The sequence below is a fragment of the Sorex araneus genome, chromosome 1 (assembly GCF_027595985.1).
Source record: "Sorex araneus isolate mSorAra2 chromosome 1, mSorAra2.pri, whole genome shotgun sequence".
In the NCBI taxonomy this organism is placed as follows: Eukaryota; Metazoa; Chordata; class Mammalia; order Eulipotyphla; family Soricidae; genus Sorex; species Sorex araneus.
The window spans coordinates 124,399,916-124,425,421 of NC_073302.1; the positions used below are offsets into that span (position 1 = coordinate 124,399,916).

A 25,506-nucleotide genomic window follows, 5' to 3' on the forward strand; every position below is an offset into this window, starting at 1 on the left:
TAATGGCTGACCCACATTTGATCCTTTGCACACATATGGCTCTTTGGGCTCTGCCAGGAGTGATCCTTGAGCACAGGGCCAGGAGTAAGCCTTGAGCAACACTGGGTGTGAACTCCCCTTCATTTTTTTAATCTTCTGGTAGTGTTAGTGTCGGCCGCCCCACTCCCCTCAGCTTTCTGTTTCACTCCCTTGCCCTGAGAGCCTCGCTCTTTTGTCAGAGTGCAAGGTTTGTTTTTATTCACTCTTGTCCATTCATTATCTTTTTCTTTATATACCACATATGAGTGAGATCATCTGATATTTGTCTTCCCTCCAACCTACTTTGCTTAATATGAAACCCACTAGCTTCATCCAAGTGGTTGCAAAAGTCCAGACTTATCTTTCTTGGCGCTGAGCTGTATGCCATTGTGTGTATATCTACTACCGTTACTTTACTCTTCTGTTGTTGGGCACCTGAATTGTTTCTGGCTCATGGCTATTGTAAATGCACTGCAGAGAAAAGAGGTGCACTTCTATCTTTTTTAATTAATTGCTTCCAATCATTCTTTAGGCTACTGTGATATGTGCTGCTGTCCGGTGCCTTCGTGACTTTTAGTTGATCTGTGGGGGCAAGGACTATAATAACCTTTCAGATGTAGACATTCTAAAATAAAACTGATTTTGCTTCTCTCTACATTGTAACTTTAAATTTGCTTTAAGTCTCGGATACAATAATTTTGTGTTAAGGATGTTTTTTTCTTTTTTATAAATTTCTGTTATTTATGACTCTTACTCACTAGACTGATCTGATGGATAGTTCTTTTGTTTTGGGACTAAACCTGGCATTACTCAGGGATTACTCCTGGCTCAGTACTCAGGGATCACTCCTGCTGTGGCTTGAGGTATCATAAGGGCTCCAGGGATGGAACCTGAGTCAGCTGCGTACATGGCAAGTGCTCTACCCCACTGTACTATGGCTCCAACCCTCAACTGCTTTTTTTTTCCATAACATTAATGTTTGAAAGTGAATTATTATGACCTAATCATGATGATCAAGGAGACATTGGTCCATTAACTTACTTCAGATACTTTTGTGTCTGCATCACACCAACAGTTTTGTGGACTGGAGATCCAGTTTCTGTCTCTCTTTATATTTACATAAATATGGCTACTTTTTTTTTCTTTTTGGGTCTCATCCGGTGATGCACAGGGGTTACTCTGGCTCTGCACTCAGAAATTACTCCTGGCAGTGCTAAGGGGACCATATGGGAGGCTGGGAGTCGAACCCAGGTTGGCCGCATGGAAGGCAAACACCCTACCCGCTGTGCTCTCGCTCCAGCTCTGAATACATATTTGTAGTCTTTGAGAATTGACCATTTTTCAGTTTGTTTTGGGAAAGGTGGTGATGGGGAGACAGATCAGAAACTATAATACATTGTGATATGTGCTGAACTGAAGAGGAAGAGGTTATGGGAGTGAAGAGAGAGGAATTAACCTAGGGTTTGACATTGGGAAATACTTTGAGGAGGTGGTATGAAAGACCAGTAAGAACTTGCTAGGGAAGTTCTTCCTAGGAAGAGAAAGCTGGAAGTAGACTATGTTGATTTCACCAGAGATCTGAAGTAAGCCTTGAAATAAACAGTTGTTGCAAACTATTTATTGAGTGCTAAACTGGTAGGTGCCTTTATCCTCTGTTTGCAAATGAGGAAATAGAATCATGTCTGTCTTGATTATCTTGAGGCTGAAAGAGGCTCAGTGAGTGACGGAAGTAGATTATAAAACCCTTGGTCTGTGTGGCCCCGAGTTTGACTACTGGAACTACAATCCCCCAAGGAAATATTCTACAAAAATCAACGTCCCCCCAAAGTCTTAAGCCTTTCTCACTTTGTCTAGATTCTTTTTCCCCAGGAATGAATGGTTTCAAGATGGAGGAAATGGTTAAATAGTTATCATCATGCTGAAAGTTCAGGTGTGCAGGTTAAGTTTGTAAAGTGTCCAGGAGCATTTATAATGTTTTGTATGTTTATTTAAGAAATCATGTTTAAGAATCTCTTAGGTGCCAAGAACTAGCCTTGTAGTTAGTTAGTTACATAAGTGGTTAAAATAGTTGAAACATACATAAGTGGTTAAAATAGTTGGAAAAAAAAGCAAAACGTGAAATAAAAAAATGGAGGAAGAGGGTGAAAGAAGAGACCCCTAATAAAAGCTCACGGTGAAAAAGCTTGATAGCAAAGTAAGAAAAACCAGTGACACAGCAATAAATATAGGAAATCAGTTATATGTTTATTTTTTAAAGATACTCAATTTCATTTATATTATTTTGTTTTCAAATAAATTTTTAGAATTTTTTTTTTTTTTTTTTTTTTTTGCTTTTTGGGTCACACCTGGCGATGCACAGGGGTTACTCCTGTCTCTGCACTCAGGAATTACTCCTGGCGGTGCTCAGGGGACCATATGGGATGCTGGGATTTGAACCTGGGTCAGCCGTGTGCAAGGCAAAACGCCCCACCCAATGTGCTATCGCTCCAGCCCCAATTTTTTTTCTTTTTTTTTTTTTAAATTTTTAATTAGTGAATCACCGTGAGGGTACAGTTACAGATTTATACATTTTTGTGCTCATGTTTCCCCCATTGAAAGTTCGAGAACCCATCCCTTCACCAGTGCCCATTCTCCACTACCAGTAAACCCAGCGTCCCTCCGACCCTCCCCAGTCCCGTCTCCCCCCACCCCAAACTGCCACTATGGCAGGGTATTCCCTTTAGTTCTCTCTCTCTGATTAGGTGTTGTGGTTTGCAATAAAGGTGTTGAGTGGTCATTGCGTTCAGTCTCTAGTCTACATTCGGCACGCGTCACTCCTCCCCCGCATGACCTCCGACCACATTTTACTTGGTGTTCCCTTCTCTGAGTTGCCCAGAATGAGAGACCAGCCTCCAAGCCATGGAGTCAACCTCCTAGTACTTATTTCTACTATTCTTGGGTGTTAGACTCTTAGTCTATTATTCTATATTCCACAGATGAGTGCAATCTTTCCATGTCTGCCTCTCTCTTTCTGACTCATTTCACTTAGCATGATACTTTGTCCAGCCCCAATTTTTAGAAAATTTTTAATCACCAGGAGTTACAGTTATTCATCAGTAAGTTTCAGGCGTACAGTGTTCCAACACTGGTGTCCGTTTCCCTTCACCTATGTCTGCTCTTTGCCTCCTACCCCAGATCCTGTCTCTAGCTCAAGCACTTCCCCCCCCACAAACAGACACTGTCCTTCCCTAACTTAACTCCCCACCCTGCCCCAGTGGCAGTTCCCTACTGAAGAACAGTTCTGCTCTTCATTTGTATTGCTTTTGTGGTTTTGTTACACCCTTACAAAGTTTCTTTGTATCCTATATGAGAGAGATTATTCTGTTTCTATCTCTCTCTCCCTCTTACTAGTTTTACTCAATATGGTACTCTCCAGATTCATCTACTTAGCAGCAAATTTTATCTTTTCTTACTGACAAGTAGTACTCCATTGTATATATGCACTACGGTTTCTTTATCTAGTCATCTGTTTGTGGGCATTTGGGTTGTTTCCAGGTTTTGGCAATTGTGAATAGTGCTGCAGTGAACATAGGAGTGCAGATGTCTTTTTCGCATTGTGCTTTTGGATCCTTGGGGTATATTCTGAGGAGGAGGATTGCTGGGTTGTATGGAAGCTCAATTGCTAGTTTTTTCAGTAATGACCTAATTGACTTCCAAAAAACGCTGGACCGGTCGACATTCCCACATGTCAATGGGGGTTCCTTTCAACATATCCTCGCCAACACTAGTTGTTCTTTTTTTAAAAAAATTTTTATTAGAGAATCACTGTGATGTACAGTTACAAATTTATGAATCTTTGTGTTTGCATTTCACTCACACAGTGATCGTTTACCCATCCCTCCACCAGTACCCATTCACCTCCACCAATGATCCCAGTATCCCTCTCACCACCCCCAGTTGTTGTTCTTTTTGATGTTTGCCAATCTCTGATGTGAGGTGTTAACTCGTTGTTTTGATTTCCATTTCCCTGATGATTAGTGATATAGAGCATTTTTTCATATACCTTTTGGCCATTTGTATTTCTTTGAGGAAATTTCTCTTTATCTCTTCTCCACATTTTTTTGATGGGGTTAGATGTTTTTTCTTGTAGAGTTCTACCAGTGCTTTATATATTTTGGATATTAATCCTTTATTGGATTAGTGGTAGGCAACATTTTTTTCCCAATCTCTGGGCTGTCTTTGTGTCCTTGTCATTGTTTCTTTTGTGGTGCTGATGCTTCTTTCTTTATTATTATTATCTTTATTATTCTTTGTAATCCCATTCGTTTATTATTGCTTCTACTTGCTTGGTCAGTGGCATTTCATCTTTAAAGATTCCTCTAGCTTTAGTGTCGTGGAAAATTCTGCCAATATTTTTCTCTGTGTACCTCATGGATTCCAGTTTGATATGAGGGTCTTTATTTCACTTTAATTTGACTTTTGTGCATGATAATAGAAAATGTCGGAGTTCTTTTTTTTTTTTTGCCCTATGGCTGACCAATTTTCCCAACACCATACGTTGATGAAATTTTGTTGCTCCACTTCATATTTTTTGCTTCTTTATCAATTTCAACCAACGATATAACTGTGAGTCTGTCTCTGGATTTTCTGTTCTACTCCATTGATCTGAGGGTCTGTCCTTATTCCAGTACCATGCTGTTTTAATTACTGCCACTTTGTAGTACAGTTTGGGTAAAGTGATGCCTTCCATCTTCTTTTTTCCTGAGAATTGCTTTGGTTGTTTGGGGCAGTATTTGGGGGAAAGATACAGGGGTATGTTACTGCTCCATATGAGTTTCAGGTGTGTTTTATTTTATTTTTATTTTTTGAAAAATGTCATTGGTATTACTACAGGGACTAAATTGAATTTATATAATACTTTAGGTAGTATTGACATTTTGATACTTTTTTTTCTTTTTTGGGTCACAACTGGTGATGCACAGAGGTTACTCCTGGCTCTGCACTCAGGAATTACTCCTGGCAGTGCTCAGGGGACCATATGGGATTCTAGAAATCAAACCCGGGTTGGCTGCATGCAAGGCAAGAGCCCTACCCGATGTGCTATCACTCTAGCCCCCAGTATTGACATTTTGAATGTGTGAATCCTTCCAATCCATGAGCAGGTGATGTGTCTCCATTTTCTCATGTCTTCTTTTATTTAAAATAGTTTCTAATTTCCTTAGTATAGGTATTTCACCTATTTTGTTAAGCTGATTCCTAGATGTTTGATATTCTGAGGGATAATTGTGAATGGAATTAACATTTTAACATCTTATGTTTTATTTTATTTTATTTTATTTTTTTTGGACACACCTGGCAATCCTCAGGGGCTACTACTGTCTTTGCACACAGGAATTACTATTGGCAGTACTTCAGGGACCATATAGGATGCAAGGGACCAAACTCATATGGGCTGCATACAAGGCAAACACCCTGCTGGCTATCCTATCGCTCAGGCCCTAGTATCTATCTTTTATTTTATTATTCATGCAAAGGAAAGCCTTTTTTGTGTTAATTTTGTACTTGCCATTTTACTGTACATATCTGTTGTTTCTAGGAACTTGTTTTGTAGGGGTTTTAGGGTTTTCTAAATATAGTATCATGTCATCTGCAAATAGTGAAAGCTTGACTTCTTCCTTTCGTTTCTGGGTATCCTTGATATCTTTTTCTTGCTAATTGCTATGGCAGGTGCTTGCAGTGCTATATTGAATAGAAGTGAAAGTGGACAGCTTTGTCTTGTGTCTTTTTTTTTTTTTTTTTGCTTTTTGGGTCACACCTGGCGATGCACAGGGGTTACTCCTGGCTCTGCACTCAGGAATTACCCCTGGCCGTGCTCAGGGGACCATATGGGATGCTGGGATTTGAACCCGGGTCGGCCGCGTGTAAGGCAAACGCCCTACCCGCTGTGCTATCTCTCCAGCCCCTGTCTTGTGTCTTTTTTAGGTTTTTTTTTTTCTTTTTCTTTTTTGGGTCACACACGGGGATGCACAGGGAATTACCCCTCTGGTGCTCAGGGGACCAAATGGGATGCTGGGACTTGAACCCATGTCTGCCATGTGCAAGACAAATGCCCTTCCCACTGTGCTACTGCTCCAGCCCCTGTCCTGTGTCTTATGTTAGAGGGGAGGCTTTTAATTTTTCCCCATTGAGTATAATTTTTATTGTGGACCTGTGCTAAATGTTTTTGACTATATTGAGGAAAAGTACTTCAATTCCTATTTTATTGAGAGTTTTTATCGCAAGTGGGTGCCAAATCTTATATGCTTTTTCTGTATCTATTGATAGAATTATATGATTTTAATTTTTTCTCGTATTGATATGGTATATTAGATTTATTGACTTATGTATGTTAAACCATCCTTGCATCCCAGGAATGAATCCCACTTAGTCATGGTGTATGATATTTTTGATGAATGTTGGATTTGATTTGGTAGTATTTTGTTGAGAATTTTTGCATATGTGAGTATCTTTGCCTGTATCTTGGATTTCGGTTTGTAATTCTTCTTTTTTGTGGTGTCTTTGTCTGCTTTTTTGTATCAGGGTAATGTTTGCTTCATAGAAATGGTTTGAGAGTGTTTCTGTTTCTTTGATTTCCTAAGAATGCCTGATTTATTTAAAAAATTTAAAAATATAATTTTTATATTTTTGGTTATAATCTATTAATAATGGTTCCTCATGGGCATAATTCCAACAGCGTACCCGCCACATCTAGCAATACTGTTTCTTGACATCTATTCCTAAAACACAAAAACATAAGTTAGAAAGGAGGTATGTACACCTATGTTCATTGCTGCACTTAGTACAATAACCAAGATATGGGAACAACCCAAGTGCCCACTACAGATGAATGGATCAAGAAGTCATAATATATATATGTACAGAGTAGTACATCATGCAGCTCCAAGAAAGAACAAGATAATACAATTCTCAGCAACATCAATGGATCGAGAGTATATCATGCTGAGTGAAGTCAGCCAGAATATGTGTATTTAATATGGGAAGTACTATAGTTGTTTCTATACTGAGGAGAAAGCCTTAGCAGGGAGAAAAACAAGATAAAATAGGAAGAGCTGGTGATTTATTGGTTAAGGAGTCAAAACAATGAGAAATGGTGGCCTGTGTAAGGTTGTGCATATTTGATTAAATAGATTGCAGGATAATTTTAACATAAATTTAAAATGGCCTTTTAAATATAGAATTTTAGTATAATTACCCTGCTCTTAATGGATACTTGACTACACAATGGAACTTGTTATTTAAATGATCACTGTGACCTCTTGCCTATGGTTAATGCATTCGTCTTCTCTCTGTTATTTTGTTCATACCCATATCTGTCATGGAATTTATGTTGTTTGATCAGAGTCTTTGATATATCTCTTAAACTATGAGATTTTGGGGGAGGGCATAAGTAGAGGCATGTCTAGTGTTATCTGGCATGTGATATAGTCTCACTTTAGTAAATGTTTATGGAATCATTGAATCAATGACTGAATTCCTCACTTTTGAATAGTAGTTCATTTTTTTTCTTAATGTAGAAGGATTAAAAAGGTACATATCGGGGCTGGAGCAATAGCACAGTGGATAGGGCGTTTGCCTTGCACACAGTCGACCCGGGTTCGATTCCCGGCATCCCATATGGTCCCCTGAGCACCGCCAGGAGTGATTCCTGAGTGCAGAGCCAGGAGCAGCCCCTGTGCATTGCCAGGTGTGACCCAAAAAGCAAAAAAAGGAAAAAAAAAAGGTACATATCATCAGTATTGCAAATCACAATGCCCTGAGAGGACGAGGGGTGAGAAGAAGAGAGAGGGCAGAAGAAAATCACTTGCTGTAGAGGAAGGGGGTGGGGTATTGGGGGGGAGGTGATGGGAGGGAACCTGGGGACACTGTTGCTGGGATATGTACACTGGTGAAGGGTTGGGTGTTGGAACACTGTATGACTAAAATCCAAATATGAATAGGTTTGTAAGGGTCTATCTCACAGTGACTCAATAAAAAAGTTAAAAAAAAGGTACATATCTACCATCTGCAGATTTTGTTTTCTATTACAGATGAAGAATGTAAGTTCTTTGGTATGCTCATATTCTTATCAATGCTACAGATGTTTATCTTCTTTGTCTTATTTATCCACTGCTCTTTCCATTCCCTTTAGTTAAGCAATAATTGGTCTTCTCTTCCTCAAGTTTATGCTCTAATTGAGTTTAACTCTATTTTCTATATTTATTACATAGAAGTGAAATCATGCACTGTATGTCTTTCTCTGTATAATTTATTTTACCCCTCTATGTTGTTGCATCTATGCTGCTGCATATCCATCCATATTGGTTTTTTTTTAAAAATTTTTAATTTTATAAGGACTGGAGCAATAGCACAGCAGGTAGGGCGTTTGCCTTGCATGCAGCTGACCCGGGTTCGATTCCTCCGTCCCTCTCGGAGAGCCCAACAAGCTACCAAGAGTATTCGCCCGCACAGCAGAGCCTGGCAAGCTACCCGTGGCATATTCGATATTCCAAAAACAGTAACAAGTCTCACAATGGAGACATTACTGGTGCCCGCTTGAGCAACTCAATGAACAACGGGACAACAGATAGTGCTACAGTGCTCATATTCTAATTAAAAAAGAACTTTAATAAAAAATTATTTTAAGCCGTACTTGGTATTACTCAGGGGCTTCGGGCAATACGTTGGGGACCATGTCATGCTAGGGGCTAAACCTGGGGCCCCTACATACAAAGCATATGTTCCAGTCCTTTCACTCATGTTCCTGGCCTAGGGAATTTGAAGAATTTTACATTCTCAAAAAAATAAGCCCAACCCAAACCTATGTGTATATATACAACTAAAAGAGTTTCTTTGACTTTTCTTTTTAGAGAGTTAAGATAAATTATTACATTTTCAAAGTGACCAATATACATAGAAATATAGAAATAAGATCTCCTTGAACTCTTTCCTGTTGATTTTAAGCTTTGTGTTAAAAGTCCAGTGATGCAATGATGAAGAAAATTGTGTTTCCTGTAAATGTTGTTTGTATTTCCCTCCAAATACTTTGTTTCTCATTGATGTCATGGAATTTTCTTCTTTCAGAGTCCTGTTCGAAAGATCCCGGACTCGCATGAGATAACACTAAGGCATGGCACGAAAACAGTAAGTTAAAAAAGTTTTGATAATTTTCACTTAATTACAGGGCTTTCAGGGAAAAGTGAAATAAAACTACAGTTGTATTAAGACTAATTATACATTCAGCTTATGTTATAAAAGCTATAGGCATTAAGGAAAATGGAAAGATTACTTTTCTATTCAGTCAACTTAGCCATTGCCTTTCATTTAAAATAGGAACACTTATTATTGTCATTGTTATTGTTGGCTTCAAAACCTCTTTTTCCTTGATATTGGAAAATTGCAAGTATAAAAAAAAATGAAACTCAAACACGGTTTTCTTTTTTATGGTGTGGGAAAATTTCTTATTACCCTTAGTTTTATTTCTATGTCAGTATAAGGTCTGATTAATTTTTTAGATAAATGTCAAGATAAGTAAACATAAAACAGTCACTATATTACTCTTAGGATTATACTACTTAGATTCATAGATTATAGCTCATATTGTTATCCTGTGTTATTTAAAGATTAATAATAAGAATTATTGAAATATAAGGTGAAATCTTTCACTATTGTATCATTCAAATGTGACAGTGGAAACATGCTTGTGAGTGATCAGAAGAATAAAATAATCTTGCCTTCCCTTTTCCTTGTTTTCTTTCTTTGCTTTTGAGCCATAAAAAGTGTTCCAGAGCGTCTCCAAGCTCTGTGCTTGGGGGGCCATGTGTTGCTGGGGGTCTCTCCTGGGCTTCCTGCATGGAAGTTTGTGCTCCTGCCCACTTAAATATCTGCCCAGCACTTTGCTTTCCCTTTCCAAAGAAACTACTCTTTACTAGATGTTTAACTTAGAAGGAAGTAGGAAAATACATATTAACAATAAAAATAGGCCTAGAAGTGACACACACAAAAGCTAGAATTAGTAGACATGGGTATTAAAGTAATGCTACTATCTCACTTTTTTTTACTTTTGAGAATTTTTTTTTTTTTTTTTTTTGCTTTTTGGGTCACACCTGGCAATGCACAGGGGTCACTCCTGGCTCTGCACTCAGGAATTACTCCTGGTGGTGCTCAGGGGACCATATGGGATGCCGAGAATTGAACCTAGGTTGGCCACGTGCAAGGCAAGTGCCCTACCCACTGTACTATTGCTCTAGCCCCAACTTTTAATAAAACTTTTTTTTTTTTGCTTTTTGGGTCACACCCGGCAATGCACAGGGGTTACTCCTGGCTCTGCACTCAGGAAATACCCCTGGCCATGCTCAGGGGACCATATAAGATGCTGGGAATCGAACCCGGGTCGGCCGCATGCAGGGCAAACGCCCTACCCGCTGTGCTATCGCTCCAGCCCCCATTAATAAAACATTTTAATAAAATGTTTACATTGCAATGCAGTTGTTTTTTTTTCAAGGTAGTTTTTATTGGAACTTATTTAGTGTATGTGTTCAAGAGAGAACCCTGGTGTCTCCAGAGTGGAAAAATTGAAGCAAAGAACTTAGAGACAAGAAAGCAAGATACATGTTCAAGGGAGATTATGAACTCGAAGAACAAGCCACAAAGCTATGGACATTAAGGAACCTGGAAAGATTACTTTTCTATTTAGTCAACTTAGCCATCACCTTTCATTTAAAATGCCCTGTGTTGCTGGGTATGACCCCTCGTGCTACAAGTACATCCTCCCCTGCAACACACACAGTTTAGTAATAGTAACAATAATAACAGAAGAGTCTTAGTTTTTTTTTTTCCCATCATAGTCATGATAATTCACAGAAGTCACATTAACAAATGCTTTTTGCGGTCCTCAGTAAGAATTTAAAACTTTGGTGCCGGAGATATAGTGTAGTGGGTAAAGTGACTTGCATGCAGCTCGCATGGCTTCAATCTGTGACACCATGTAGGACGCCCTGAGCACTACCAGGAGTGGTCCCTGAGCTCAAAGCCAGGAGTAAGCCCTGATTACAGCTGGATATAGCCCCCCAAACAAAACATAACCCTCTAAAAAAAGTTATGAGTTTAAGGGATCCTGAAAAATCAGATGTGAGAACCACTGCCCTGAAGAATCATGGTCATCTGGCTGGGTCCCTAACTCAGTTTTAGAGCATTTGCTGTGCATATGTGAGAACCTGGGTTTGATCCCTAGCACAGATAAGCAAAATCAACGAGAGATTCTAATTGTACTTAATAATTGTTTTTACAGTTCTTTGTCTTGCTTGTAAGTATGTCAGTTGTTGGGGGCCAGAGTGATAATACAGTGTGTAGGGCATTTGCCTATTTGCTTTGCATGTGGTCAACCTGGGTTTGATTACTAGCACCTCATATGGTTGTCCAGGCACCATGAGGAGTGATCCAGATATCAAAGTGAGGGGTAAGGCCTGAGCACTGCTGGGTGTGGCTCAAACTCTCCCACCCCCAACCTCGAAAAATATGTCAGTTGTTGGGAAGATGATTTTTTTGGTCTGGTCTCTTTTTAAAAAAAATGTTATAAAAGTATTGAGTGGGAGAGATACTGTAGTGGGTAGGTTGATTGCCTTGCATGCTGATCTCCAGCACTATATACAGCACCACCAGGAGTGATCCCTGAGCACCGGGGAGTAAGCCCTGAGCACCACTATGGGTGACCTAAGAAAAAATATTTATACATTCGCAGAAGTATAGAGAGCACTATTAGGAACCCATATATTTATCTCTAAGCCTTAATAAGGATTTATTCAAGTCAGTCCTGTTTGTTGTGTGCTTGACTTTTCTAGTTCCACCACTTCCTGCTTACCTTGTGGAATCAATGAAAAAGAAATTTCAGATTGTATCTGTAAATCTTTTAGTATCATCTGTCTTAGTATTCATAAAACTAATAAAGGGCCTGCAGCTCTCTCTCACCGCCTGCGTTCAGTGGTCTCGGACCGCTTCCCCACCCGATATGGCCGATGCCAAGGGCAGTCAAAGGAGGACACGAGGGCCAGGCTCGTTGGTATCAATTGCAGTTTATTCCAGTCTCATCTCCATTCTCCTCTCACTCTTCTTCTCCAAATCTCTTTTCCTTCTCCTGGATTCCCCTTGATCCTCCCTGATCCCCCAATTGTCCTTGATTCCTCTCTCCTGGACCCTGCTCCTACATCCTTCTCACCTACATTCTTCTATTTTCTTTTCCTTCTATCCCCCTTGCTAGTCTCTCCGCACTCCAACTCTTCGCCTTGGTCTCTATAGTCCCTCATACCCTCCAAACCTTGGCGGTAGCTAGATCCAGTAGCACAGTCAATATGTCAAAGTCCTTCCTGATCTCCTGCAGCCAGGAGATCTGCTTAAGGGCGAAATACCACCTAGGGTGCATTTCTCCTTTCCTTAGCCCAATAGCCATTTAAACTGTCACTGTCACTGTCACTGTCGTCCCGTTACTCATTGATTTTTTCAAGCGGGCATCAGTAACAATAAGTCTCATAATGAGAGACGTTACTGGTGCCCACTCGAGCCATTTAAACATTCATCTTAATTCTGCTCCTTAATAATATTAGTCATTTTGTATGGACTCAGTAAGAGATACATTAGGCTTGTAGGGTGACTCTTTTGGGGACATCTTGCTATAGATCTCAGACTACAGTGCTCAGGCCAGATTAGTCTTTCCTAAAACTGGTCCTAATGCAGTTTTACTTTTTGGATCATGGCAGAATTTGTCCATGACCATGCTCTTAACCTACAGTGGTTAAGAGCACTTAACCAGGTAAGTATTATGGCTCTTTGGCTGGCCCCTTTCGATGCCAGGGTAGCTCACAGTTTGCCCTGGGTCCATCCAGTCCCTCATCGGGACCCTGCTTTTGGGGTTCTAGGAACTAAGGGCAACTGAGGTTTAAGTCGAGAGAACAGATGCCTTGGAGTGAATATTATTTCAAGTCAATTAACTCCCAAGGTACAAAAGTATAGCATTAACTGTCTTCCTGTGTCTATACAAAAAGGACATTGCTTAGACTTGATGCAAGGAGTCTAAGAAGAAGAGAAAAACAATATTTATAGGGGATACAGGTGATTGACTGGTTGGGGAAGCAGAACACAAAGAAAGAGGTTAAAGATAAACACAGAGGAATGGGAGTGCCTCAGGAGTACTGTGATGGGTGTAACCTAATAAACCTAAGCTCCCTGTGGCAAGGCAGAAAGGACAAACCAATGTTATCCTACAACTAATAGATAAAGTGGGTCATCTCTTGCTCCTTTCCTTTTCCTTTTCACAATCAGAACATCTTTATTATATTAAGATTCTTATCCAACAAGTTTTGCTATAATCCAATATCCTGTTAGTGTTAAAATTTCCTCAAGTGTCCCATACATAGTTTTATTGTTAGTTCATTCTGACTCACTTCTTAGTCGTCATTGTTGTTTGTAAAAATGCGTGACAGATTTTCTGCTCTTTTCATCCTTGCCATTGAAGAAACATCTCTTTGGTGACATACACTGTGGTGTTATGGTCATTGGAATGGTTCCAAGTAAGTGTGGTGCTTTTCTACTGTGGCTTTATTTTAATGGTTTTGAGGATATTTTAAATTTTATATGAGATAGGAAGAGTTATCATTTCTAAGCTTTTTCACGTTCTACCTTTTTGGGTCATTTTAATTCAACAGTTTGATGAGATTGGAAAGTTAACTAAGAAAATCACGTGTTTATGAATGTCACCTGTATGTACAAGCACTTTCTCAATATTGTGGAACAAAGTAACAATTATTACCTATATTGGATGCTAGACTTACATAACAGAGCTGCTTTTGTCTGATGCTTTGGATTTAAGTTTGTATTCAGAATAGTATCTTAGGTTTTTAATAACCATAGATATAGACAGCCCTAGTTTTTCTCAGTTACCAGTTTCAGGAGCTTCTGAATGTTGGTTCTGTGTCTTTACTTTGCTTGGTTTTAATTTGCATCAGTGTCAGTTGAAATTGTATGGTCTGGTGCCAGCTGAGCACTACCCTGGAGGAATAGCGCAGTGGCCTAGAGAGCCTGCCCTAGGCGATAGTCGTTAGTTCAAATGCCCGGTGCCCACATGTGCCAAATGTGATCCGGCCAAGCAGCTCTGCTCTTTGAGTCTGGAAACTCTGCAGTATGCCATTCCCAGCTGTGTCACAGCCAGGCGTGTGTAAGCAACACAGAAAGGGGTGTGTCCCGTGGCCAGGAACTCTTGACTTCTGGTGAGCATATGTTTGTGTCTGAACTGCAACTATTCATGACGAGCACCACAACCATAACTTGTGTGCCTCATCTGACAGTGCAGCCCTTGGCAAAGCATGTGAATGTGCACTGCATCTAAAGAAGTGCCAGTCTTGGTGAGCACTGCAGCCTAGTGAATGAGCATTGAAGCCTGACATGTGACTTACAGGGAGCATCATAAAGCTCAGTCATCACTACTGCAACATTAGCGAGGAGGAGAAGGTGAAGGAGGGGGAATTATGAAACAAAAAAGGTGCCAAAGTACAGTGGGTAGGGTGCTTGCCTTGCATACGGCCAACCTGGGTTTGATCTTGGCATCCCATATGGTCCCCTGAGTACTACCAGGAGTAATTTCTGAGTGCAGAGCTAGAAGTAAGACCTGAGAATTGCTGGGTGTGCCCCCCTCAAAAAAAGGTGTGCCCACCTCAAAAAACACTCTCCAAAAATTGCTTAAACATATATATATATATTTTTTTTTTTGCTTTTTTGGGTCACACCCGGCAATGCACAGGGGTTACTCCTGGTTCTACACTCAGGAATTACTCCTGGCGGTGCTCAGGGGACCATATGGGATGCTGGGATTCGAACCCGGGTTGGCTGCATGCAAGGCAAACGTCCTACCCGCTGTGCTATCGCTCCAGCCCCTAAACATATCTTAGTATTAATAACTTCAGTTATTTGGTTATTAGTTGACTATAAACATCAATTTTGGCTATTTGATACGATGCTATAGTGAGTAGGGGATCATGTGTCTGTAATTTGTGTTTTTATATTCCCTGGATAGGAATATAGAAATGGGTCATATAATAGGTCTTGACTGTTTTGAGGGACCTCTGTACTACTGTAGATACAGGCTGCACAGTGCCTACGGCAGTGTACGAGGATTTCTTTTTCTCCTCAGCCCCATCAACTCTTGACATTTGCGGTCTCTTAATATAGGCCATTCTCAGAGGTACAAACTGATACTCATTGTGCTTTTGATTTGTATTTTCTCAGTGTGGTTTTGATTTCTATTTGAGAATAAGTGGTGAATATATTTTTTTCATATGTCTGTTGGCCATCTGTATGTCTATTCAAATTATCTATGATTTGATTTTGTTATACATTTTAGTGTTTTTAAGTTGTATGGTTTCTTTATACATCTTAAATATAACTCCCTGTTGGGTGTATGATGTACAGATATTTTTCCCTTTCAGTAGGGTCTTTTTTGTGTGTGTCATCTCCCATGCTGTGGTCAGGCCCAGCCATACGTGGTCAGTGAGAACATTCAGTCCACTGCTTAGGCCAGCAAGTGATGCTGCCCCTCTCCCCCCACCCTTTATTTTTGGTTTCAGAGCCATATCCTGCAGAGCTCAGAACTTATTCTTGGCTCTGTGCTCAGGTATCACTCCTGGCAGAGCTCCAGGGATCATAGGTGTTGCTGGGGATTGAACTGGAGTTGGCTCATGCAAGGCAAGGGCCTTGCCCACACTATTTCACAAGTTCTGGTTTTTTTTTTTTTTCTGTTAAATGGTAATACCTTTCACTATATATAAGCTTTTTAGTTTGTTGTATTTGTTTATTTTTGCTTTTGTTTTTCTTGCTTTTAGAGCTGTGTCCCCAAACATATTACTGAGGTCACTTTTGTGACCTATGTTTCCATCTGTTTACAGTTTCAGATATATTTGTTTTTGTTTTTGGGTCACCCCTTCCAATGCTCAGGGGTTACTCCTAGCTCTGCCCTCAGGAATTACTCCTGGCAGTGCTCAGGGGACCATATGGGAAACTGGGGATTGAACCCACATTGTGCAAGGCAAACACCTTACCCACTATACTATCACTCTGACCCCCAGTTTAGTATATTACATTCAAGCCTTTAATCCATTCGAATTAATTTTGTATATAATGTGAGATATTAGTCTATTTTCATTATTTTGTAAGTGACTTTTCATTTTTCCTAATGGTATTCATTGAATAGACTGTCCTTTATTGTATGTTCTTAGCTCTTTTATTGCAACTTAACTATTCATACATGTCTAGGCTTATTTATGGGTTCTCAGTTATTTTCCATTTATATCCATTTTATTCTTAAAATTGTATTTATTTCTTATCATTTAGCTTAGGCAACATTTTATAATGGTGTAGGATTTACAGTTCATTTTGTTATACAAGAGTTACTGTACCTCACTACCACCAGAATGCCTGAAACCTTTCCTTATGTCACCTCTAGTGACATCACCTATAGTCCACCCACTTCCACACAATCCTCTTGGGAATCTCAGTTTTGTAACTCAAGGACAAGGACTTGTCAACCCTTGGGATTGTCCATTCTCTTGTTTCTCTGCATTCCACAGATGAGTGAAATCATCTGGTATTTTCCCTTCTCCCTCTGATTTATTTCACTGAGCTTGATACCAGCCAGTTCCACCTAAGTTGCATCCACCTGCAACATTGTCTACTTTTATTCCAGTACCATACTATTTGTGGTACTATGGCTTTGATACATAGTTTCCAGTTGGGAAGTATGATTCCTTAATTTCTATTTGTTTGTGTTAGGTTGCTTTTTGCTATTAAAATTTTGGTAATGTATGTTCAGTTTTTTTGAAGAATCTCATTGAATTTTAATAATTCTGTTTAATTTGTGTATTTCATTTTTTGTTGGTTTTTGGTGTCACACCAGGTGGTGTTCTCGCTCTGTACTCAGGAATTACACTTGGTGGGACTTGGGGAAGAATACGGGGTCATGGGAATCAAACCAGGTTGGCTGTGTGCAAGACAGCCACTTACCTACTACATTATTGCTCCAGCCCCTGAATCTGTATATTTCTTTGAGTAAGATGGCCATTTTAAAAGTTATTTCTTTCAGTATATAAGCATGGAATATATTTCCATTTCCTTGTGTTTCTATTTTATTCTTATTCTTTTAATTGAACCACCATGAGATATAAGTTACAAAGCTGCTCATGATTGAGCTTCACTCATACAATGTTTCAATACTTCCCACCACCAATGTCCCCAGTGTCCCTCCTTTTCTTTCTTTCTTTTTTTTTTTAGTTTTTTTTTTTTTAGTTTTTGAGCCACATTCAGTGATGCTCAGGGATTGCTCATGGCTCTGCACTCAGGTGTTATTCCTGATGGTGCTCAGGGATCAATGGGTGCAAGCAAGTCATGCGCCCTACTTCCTGTGCTATGTTTAAACCCATGACTTCTAGTTCTTTTAAGTGTCTTAAAGTTTTTATTTACATATCCACTCCCCTTATTAGTTTTAATGTGATTTTATTTTATTTTAAAAATTGTTTTTGTGTTTTGGGCCATAGCCTGGTGTGCTCAGGGCTGACTTCTGACTTTGCGCTCAGGAATCACTCCTGACAGAGCTCTGGGGACCATGTAGGTTGCTGGGAATTGAACCCAGTTTGACTTTGTGCAAGGCAAGCTCCCTACTCACTGTACTGTTGCTTCAACCCCTTATATTATTTTAAATGGAATTAAAACTTTTTCAAGTTCTTTGTATATAGAAATATAGTAGAAATTGTGTGTGTATATATAGTTTGTTTTGTTTTGTTTTGGGGCCACACCCAGCGGTGCTCAGGGCTTACTCCTGGCTGAGGAAACACTCTTGGCTGTGCTCAAGAGACCACTTGGGACTCTGGGGATGGAATCTGGGGCAGCTGTATGCAAGGAAAGGGCCTTACATAGTCTACCAGTTTATTGGGCCGATTTATTGTTTCAAATAGTTCTTAGTGAAGTTTTTAGGGTTTTCTATGTTTATTATTTTGTCATTTACAAATAGCGATATCTTGACTTCTTTTCCAATTTGAATTCCATTTTTTTCTTTTTTTTAATGTATTGCTCAGACTAGAACTTCAACCCTATATTGAATAATAGTGGTGAGCATATACTTTTTTTTTAATTTTTAGAGGAAAAGCTCTAAAATTTTCCCCTTCAAGTATGTTTAGACCAACTTGTTTCTATGATAAATAACTATTTCTTCTAAAACATCAGCAACAGAAAACATTAGTGAGATGTGTGACATTGTTTTACATTTTTTACATGTCTGGCTTAGAAGAGAGCTGGATTTTTGGAATCTGCTCTTATATACATACATCATGTAGCTTCTGAGGGGAACAAGGCATATCTTAGTCTTTAAAAAATATCTTTGAGTGCCCTTGACATTCTCAAGGACCTCTCAGACCACACAATGAGAATTTGTTTCTCTCTATTTTATTTTATTTTTTTTTTAGTTCTTAGTGAAGCAATATAGTTTTTTATTGAATAAAATCAACCCGGAAGTTGGGGGAGAAAAAGAAGAATACATGTTCAAGAGAAAACGTGGACTTCTCCAGAGTGGTAAAAGCAGAAAATGAGCTCTGTGTTCAAGGGAGGACACGGGCTTGAAAGAGCAAAATTTGTTTCTCGATTTTCATCTTCTTATTTTACTTGTAGTGGTATTGGATCAAACAGATAGTGAGAATCCAGATTTTCATGGCTTGTTCATAGGAGGATACAGATTCTGATGGCTTATCTCACTTCTCTTGACTTAGAGTCTCAGTCACAAACCTAGAGAATATCCCCCAGGGGCCTGCTCTGCACTGTGTATTCGCAAGGAATGTCACAGTGGACTTCTTTCATATACTGCATGAGTTTTTTCATGGTTTAAAAATTTTCTTTTTAATTATAACACTGTGATATACCAAGTTGTTCATAATACAGTTGTTTCAGGCATTAAGTGTCCCAACACCAATCCTACTACCAGTATGATCATCCCTTCACCCTGCCCCCCAACTTGGCCCCTTGCAGGCACAAATAAATACACTTCATAGTGTTTATTACAACACACAAGCAGAGGGCATCCTCAAAACTTATATCAGTTAGAGCCAACTTGTAAGCAATGTCATATCTCACAATGATGTTACAAAAATTGTTGTCTGAGGCTCTGCCCTGCTGGCTAGTGCTAGCTGAGCCTTCTGTGGTGCTGTTTGGGCTCATTGAGCTTGGTGGTCTTCTCTGACTTACCCATTAGGTTTGCTGTGATCCTATTAGGGTGACAGTACTATGAAAAATTGAGGTGTCACTGGCAGCAGAGGTGGCCATACCATCCAGGAGCTATAGATCTGGAACAGTTTGGTGACTTGGCAGTTTGTGGAGTTCCTTTGTGGAACTGGGGCATTTCTATGTCTGAGAGTATGGGTATGGCTGTGGGCTGCTGGGATTTGAGGCGAAAAGGGGACTCTGCCTGCCCTCATTCTGAGAAAGTCCCAGAATTCTCAGTCTGTATCAGTCTACTTTTCATAGTTTTTGTTAATAAAACAGAAGACAAGCAAGCATTGTACAGTCTCCAACAGGCAACCTGTGTTAGCATTTGAATTAAATTTCTACTTAAACAATACTCCTAAGGCGAATTCTGTTGCATTGTACTTCATATGTGGGTAATGACAAACTGCACAATAAATTTTATAGACAAAATATTGAAAACAGATTAAATACACATATGGTTTATCACATGTTCAGGCATAATCAGAAATCAAATATCTGAGGAAAATTCTCACAAAATCTTAATGAAAGAGTGGTGGATATGTTAAAAGATTAAAAATAAGTGAGCAGGGCCCAGAGTGATAGCACAGTGGGTAGGGCATTTGCCTTGCACGCGGCCGACCCGGGTTCAATCCCCGGCATCCCATATGGTCCCCCAAGCACTTCCAGGAGTAATTCCTGAGTGCAAAACCAGGAGTAACCCCTGAGCATCGCTGGGTGTGACCCAAAAAGCGAAAAAAAAAAATGAGCAGTTGTATAGAACTTTTAAGACAAAATAGGGTTCTTTTTTTTGGGGGGGGGTAGGCCACACCCAGCAATGCTCTGGAGTTACTCCATGCTCGGGGAACCATATAGGATGTCAGGAATCGAATTTAGGTCAGCCATGTGCAGCTGTACTATCTCTCTGGCCCTGATAAAAGTTTTTCTAAAATATAGATGTTTTCACAGCGGGTAGGGCATTTGCATTGCACGTGGCTGACTCAGGTTCGATTCTTCTGACCCTCTTGGAGAGCCCAGCAAGCTACTGAGAATATCTCACCCGCACTGCAGAGCCTGGCAAGCTACCCGTGGCATATTTGATATGCCAAAAACAGTAACAACAAGTCTCACAATGGAGACATTACTGGTGACCGTTCAAGCAAATTGATGAGCAACGGGATGACAGTGATACAGTGATAGAGTGATTCCATTTCTTAACTGGATCTCATTTTTTTTGTCTTTATAATGAATCAAGGTCTCTTCTTGGTCACCCAGAGATGATTTTCTTTGTAATTTACCAGAGAATTGAAAATTTACCAGAGAATTTACCAGAGAATTGAAGTTGTTAAATGAGATCATAACTTTGAAAAATTGTCAAGTGAAAAAAATTCTTCCCAAGAAATCCACTTTTAAGTTTTAAGTTTTTTAGTTTAAGTATTTTTGGGTGCTAAATTCAAGTCACCTCTCTTCTCTCTCTCTCTCTCTCTCTCTCTTTCTCTCTCTCTCTTATCTGGCATATGGTCATTCTTTTTACTAGTGAAAGAATTCACAGCCTATGCACAGTGAACATTGTTTTATACAAAAAGTTGCTTCTTCACTGCCAGGAGTAATTCCTGAGTACAAAGCCAGGAGTAACCCCTAAGCATCGCTGAGTGTGACCCAAAAAGCAAAAAAAAAAAAAAAAAAAACCAAACCAAAAAAAAGAAACCAAAAAAACCCAAAAAGTTGCTTCTTTCTGTATGATCACATTCTGCCCAACGTTCACCCAACTCCAAAGGACCTCCAGGTCTCTGGAACTGCCAGCTCCAAGCAACACCTTCTTTTGAGGATGCCTGCAGTTCTTTCCTTTACTGCCACCTGCCACTGAGCCCACTCACCTGTGCCTCCATGCTGGTGCCATAGCCTCGGAGTGCACTTACTCTCCCCAGAGGGGAATAGCACAGAATTGACAAACCACAAATGAACTGCAGTTTCAAGTTGCATTGGAGTAGGTTGAACACCGGTGCGGTTCACCTCATCAGGAGGAGACACTCTAATTTGAAGAATAGAGTGGGCAAAGACAGAATACATTTGTTAGTAGTATAGAGTACTTTTTTTTTGGGGGGGGGGTCTCACCCAGTGATGCACAGGGGTTACTCCTGGCTCTTCACTCAGGAATTACCCCTGGCGGTGCTCAGGGGACCATATGGGATGCTGGGATTAGAACCCCGGGTTGGCCGCGTGCAAGGCAAATGCCCTACCCGCTGTGCTCTAGCCCCTAGAGTACTTTTAAAGCAATTATTTATTTCTATTTTTCTATTTTTTCTATTTTCTATTTTTTCTATTTCTATTTTTGATTGTTTTAAGTTTTAAGCATTATTTAAGTATTTTAAAATGACTTCATGATGTAAGGGATGGGCTTTGGGCCACACCTGGCAGTGCTGAGGTGCTACTACTGGTTCTGTGCTAAGGGGTCACTTCTGGTCATGTGGGGACCAAACCAGAGTCAGCCAAATCCCAGGCAACTTCTCTTTCTCTGGTCTTGATATGCTTTCTTAAATTAAAAAGCATTTTATTAAAAATGTTTTTAATTATATTTATATAATTCCCTTTCATTCTAAAATCAGTCTTTACAGGTAGCAATATTGAGAGGAATATAGATTATCTTATAAATATCTGGTTTTAATTATAGCAGTTGTTCTATACTTATTTACTTTTTGCCTGTCAGGTAAGCTGATTTATAGTAGCTTCCATTTTACAAAACATTGATTCTTTCATGGTCTCTTGTGTACATGGTAGTTACATTAAGTGATGTCATTCTTTCTCCCCGAGATGTCAATAAATCCAGGGATTTTTCTGCTGTGACAGAATACTAAATGTAACTCAAAAGCAGTGAGTTTTAATATCTCTTGGTATTTTGTTAACTAAAAAAGTTAACAGGGAAAGCAAATGTTTTATAAAACCAACGTAAATGCTATTATAAAGTTAAAACTTTAACTTTAAAATATGTAAGATGGTCTTTTAACCATATGTACGGAATAATAATTTCTACTTTGCCTTTCGTAAGTAGCTTACTTCAGTTTCCATTGGCATTACTCATTCCCATAATTTTAGTTTATAGGTCTTCATTTTCTGGTAAACTATCTTACACAGTTTCTTCAAAATTGCTTATTGAAAATGCTGAATTATTTGCAAGATTTCTACCTACATACTGTCATCATCACTGTCATCCCATTGCTCATCGATTTGCTCAAGTGGGCAACAATAATATCTCCAATGTGAGACTTGTAACTGTTTTTAGCTTACTGAATACGCCACGGGTAGCTTGCCAGACTGCCGTGTGGGCGAGATACTCTCAGTAGCTTGCCGGGCTCTCCGAGAGGGACAGAGGAATTGAACCCAGGTTGGCTGCATGCAAGGCAAATGTCCTACCTGCTGTGCTATCACTCCAATCTATATACTAAAACCACTTAATTCATCATAAGGAATTGCAATGTCAGTCATCCTGAGAACATGAAACATTGAAACAAAGCTTATAATTGGATTGTTAAAATATATCCCCACTATTTTAAGTTTTTGCTTTTAAAAACATTGAGTTAACATGAGCTTCAAAGTACAAAGTTGCTCATGATTGAGTTTTAGTTATACAATGTTCTAGCACTGATCCCTTCATTAGTGTCTACTTCCCACCACCAGTGACCCCAGTTTCTCTCTCTCTCTGCTCCCAGTGTCTTTATGAGACACTTTTCTTTTTACTATTTTTATTTTATGTACTATTTTCCCACTACATTAAAAGAAAATGTAGTCACCAAAGTAAGTTATGAAAAGTTCTTAACCATTTCCACTCTCCAGGGGTGCCACCAGTTGATGGGATTGGAGGTCAGGGTGGTTAAGGGATCAGAGAAAGGAAATGAGGCTTATAATGGGCTAAAACTAACTTTTCTCCAATTATTTTTTCAAATCAGGTTTCTGCTTTAGGTCTGGATCCCTCAGGTGCCCGTCTGGTGACTGGAGGATATGACTATGATGTTAAATTTTGGGATTTTGCTGGAATGGATGCTTCCTTTAAGGCATTTCGATCACTGCAGCCCTGTGAATGGTATGTATTGTGTGACAAGATCTTCAGTTGGAAGGTGTGAACAAGTTTATATATTCATGCATTGTTTTCATTATTCAAAGAAAAGTAAAATATCTTAGGTTTCTTTGCTTTAATTCTTGGGTTTTGTTGTTGTTGTTGTTGTTTTGATTTGGGGCCACACCCAGTGGTGCTCAGGGATTATTCCTAGCTCTACACTCAGGGATCAATTCTGGTGGATGCAGGGGACCATATGGGATGCAGAGGATGGACCCCAGGTCTGCCATATGCCAGGCAAAGCACCCCACCTGCTGTACCATGTCTCAGGCCTCCTAATTTAATTGTTCTAAAAAACGTTTTCTTCCTGTTGATTTTTTGAAATATTTTAATTAGAAGTTAAATACAGCCTTTGGGCCGTGCTGTGGATCGAGCATGATGGAAGAACCCAAAAGCACGCCCTTGGACTCCAAGCAGCCCACTGAACTAATTCTGGCACAGGATCGGAGACCCCATGGCGGGCTGCGAGAGTGGAAACTGGGAGTTCCCCAATTCTTTTACCCTCTCTCTCAATCCCTTCCTCTCGAGCACAGCGCAGGGTCCACTGCTTTCTGAGTGCAAAATGGAGACACCGAACCTCTCTCTAGGTTTCTCCATCTTATGAGCACCATAAAAGGGTAAAAGTTTATAGTGATGTTATTTCTGGTTGTACTTTCTCTGGACTTTATACAGAAACCCAAAACTAATGCTGATACTAATGTCTTCTTAGTATTAGCAATATGTAATGGTTCCTTCTTAATGGGTCGGACTTTTGTGGGAGATCCTAACAAGAATAGTAAGTCTGTTGCTGAAATATTGAAGGCAATCAAAGTGGTAGCCATCTCTCTAGACTGAACTAAGCTATATCCCCACGCCGGCTGAGAAGAAATATCCTTCTTTCTTGGGAAGAAACGCGGCGTGGTGTCAAACATAGTGTGATGTCCATTAAGCAAACAGACCCGGTGGCGTGGGAATGGGATATAAGGGGGAAAATTATGTACATGGAACAGCGGGACGCTGGTGGAATCTCGAGCCGGAGCCGATACCAGCGCAAGACCTTTGGTTCCAGAAACTGCTTGCAGACACTCTACTAGACTATCAACTAAGCCAGAGTCCCACGCCGGCTGATGACGGGAAATAACCATCCTCTTCGGTTTTTTTCCCTTTGTCAGACAGCGTGGCGATTACTAAACAGGCGTGAACTCGGTGGCGCGGGGCAAGGGGGAAAAAGAAAAGTTATGTAACAAACAGCGGGACTTAATATCTCTATATTCTTAGCAATGGAGAACTATCAAATGCTTCCTTGGCAGTAGGACTGTCTTTTTCTTTTTGGGGGGGAAACCCCAGCAACGGTAGTGAGTTGTGTGTTGAAACATGGAATGTAATCGAGATAAAGCGTAAATGAAGTGAAACTTATCACGTACAAGGGTGGGGACTGGGGAGGTGGGAGGGGGCGGCAGATATACTGGGGGGGTTGGTGATGGAAGATGGGCACTGGTGAAGGGAAGGGTGTTTGAGTATTGTATAACTGACATAATCCTGAGAACTATGTAACCCTCCACTTGGTGATTCAATAAAAAAAATTAAAAAAAAAAAGAAGTTAAATACACTGGCCCTGTGTATTTCGTTTGTCTTGGGCAGTGCTGACAGTGCTCAGTGTTTATTGGCAGTGCTTAGTGTTTACTCCTGACTCTGTTCAGGGTTACTGGGCTTGGGGGAACCAGAAAGGATACCAGGGATTGAAACTAGGTCATCATTGTGCAAGGTATGTGCCCACCTGCAGTCCTATCATTTCAGTCCCTGGCCTAGTGTATTTTATTTTATATTTTTCTGTTTCAAATGGAGGGACATTCCTGTAACTCTTCATAATTTAGTTTTTAATTTTTTATTGAATCACCATGACATATATAGTTACAAAGTTGTTCATGATTGGATTTCAGTATACAATGTTCCAACACTCATCCCTTCACCAGCATACATTTCCTACAATCAATATCCTCAGCTTCCCTCCCACCCACCCCAGCCTGCCTCTGCAGCAGATACTTCTCTCTCTCTCTCTCTCTCTCCTCTCTCTCTCTCTCTCTCTCTCTCTCTCTGTCTCATTGTCTGTCTGTCTG

At 39.9% G+C, this 25,506-nt stretch overlaps 1 protein-coding gene across 1 annotated transcript in view; it reads left to right on the plus strand.

The window, feature by feature from the left end:
* Positions 1-25,506, plus strand: part of WDR70 (WD repeat domain 70) — a 273,677-nt gene that overhangs the window by 35,891 nt on the left and 212,280 nt on the right. The window contains exons 6-7 of the mRNA XM_004605593.3: positions 9,118-9,177; positions 23,244-23,377. Of these exons, the coding sequence (XP_004605650.2) occupies positions 9,118-9,177; positions 23,244-23,377 (194 nt within the window). The remainder of the gene's footprint in view (positions 1-9,117; positions 9,178-23,243; positions 23,378-25,506) is intronic.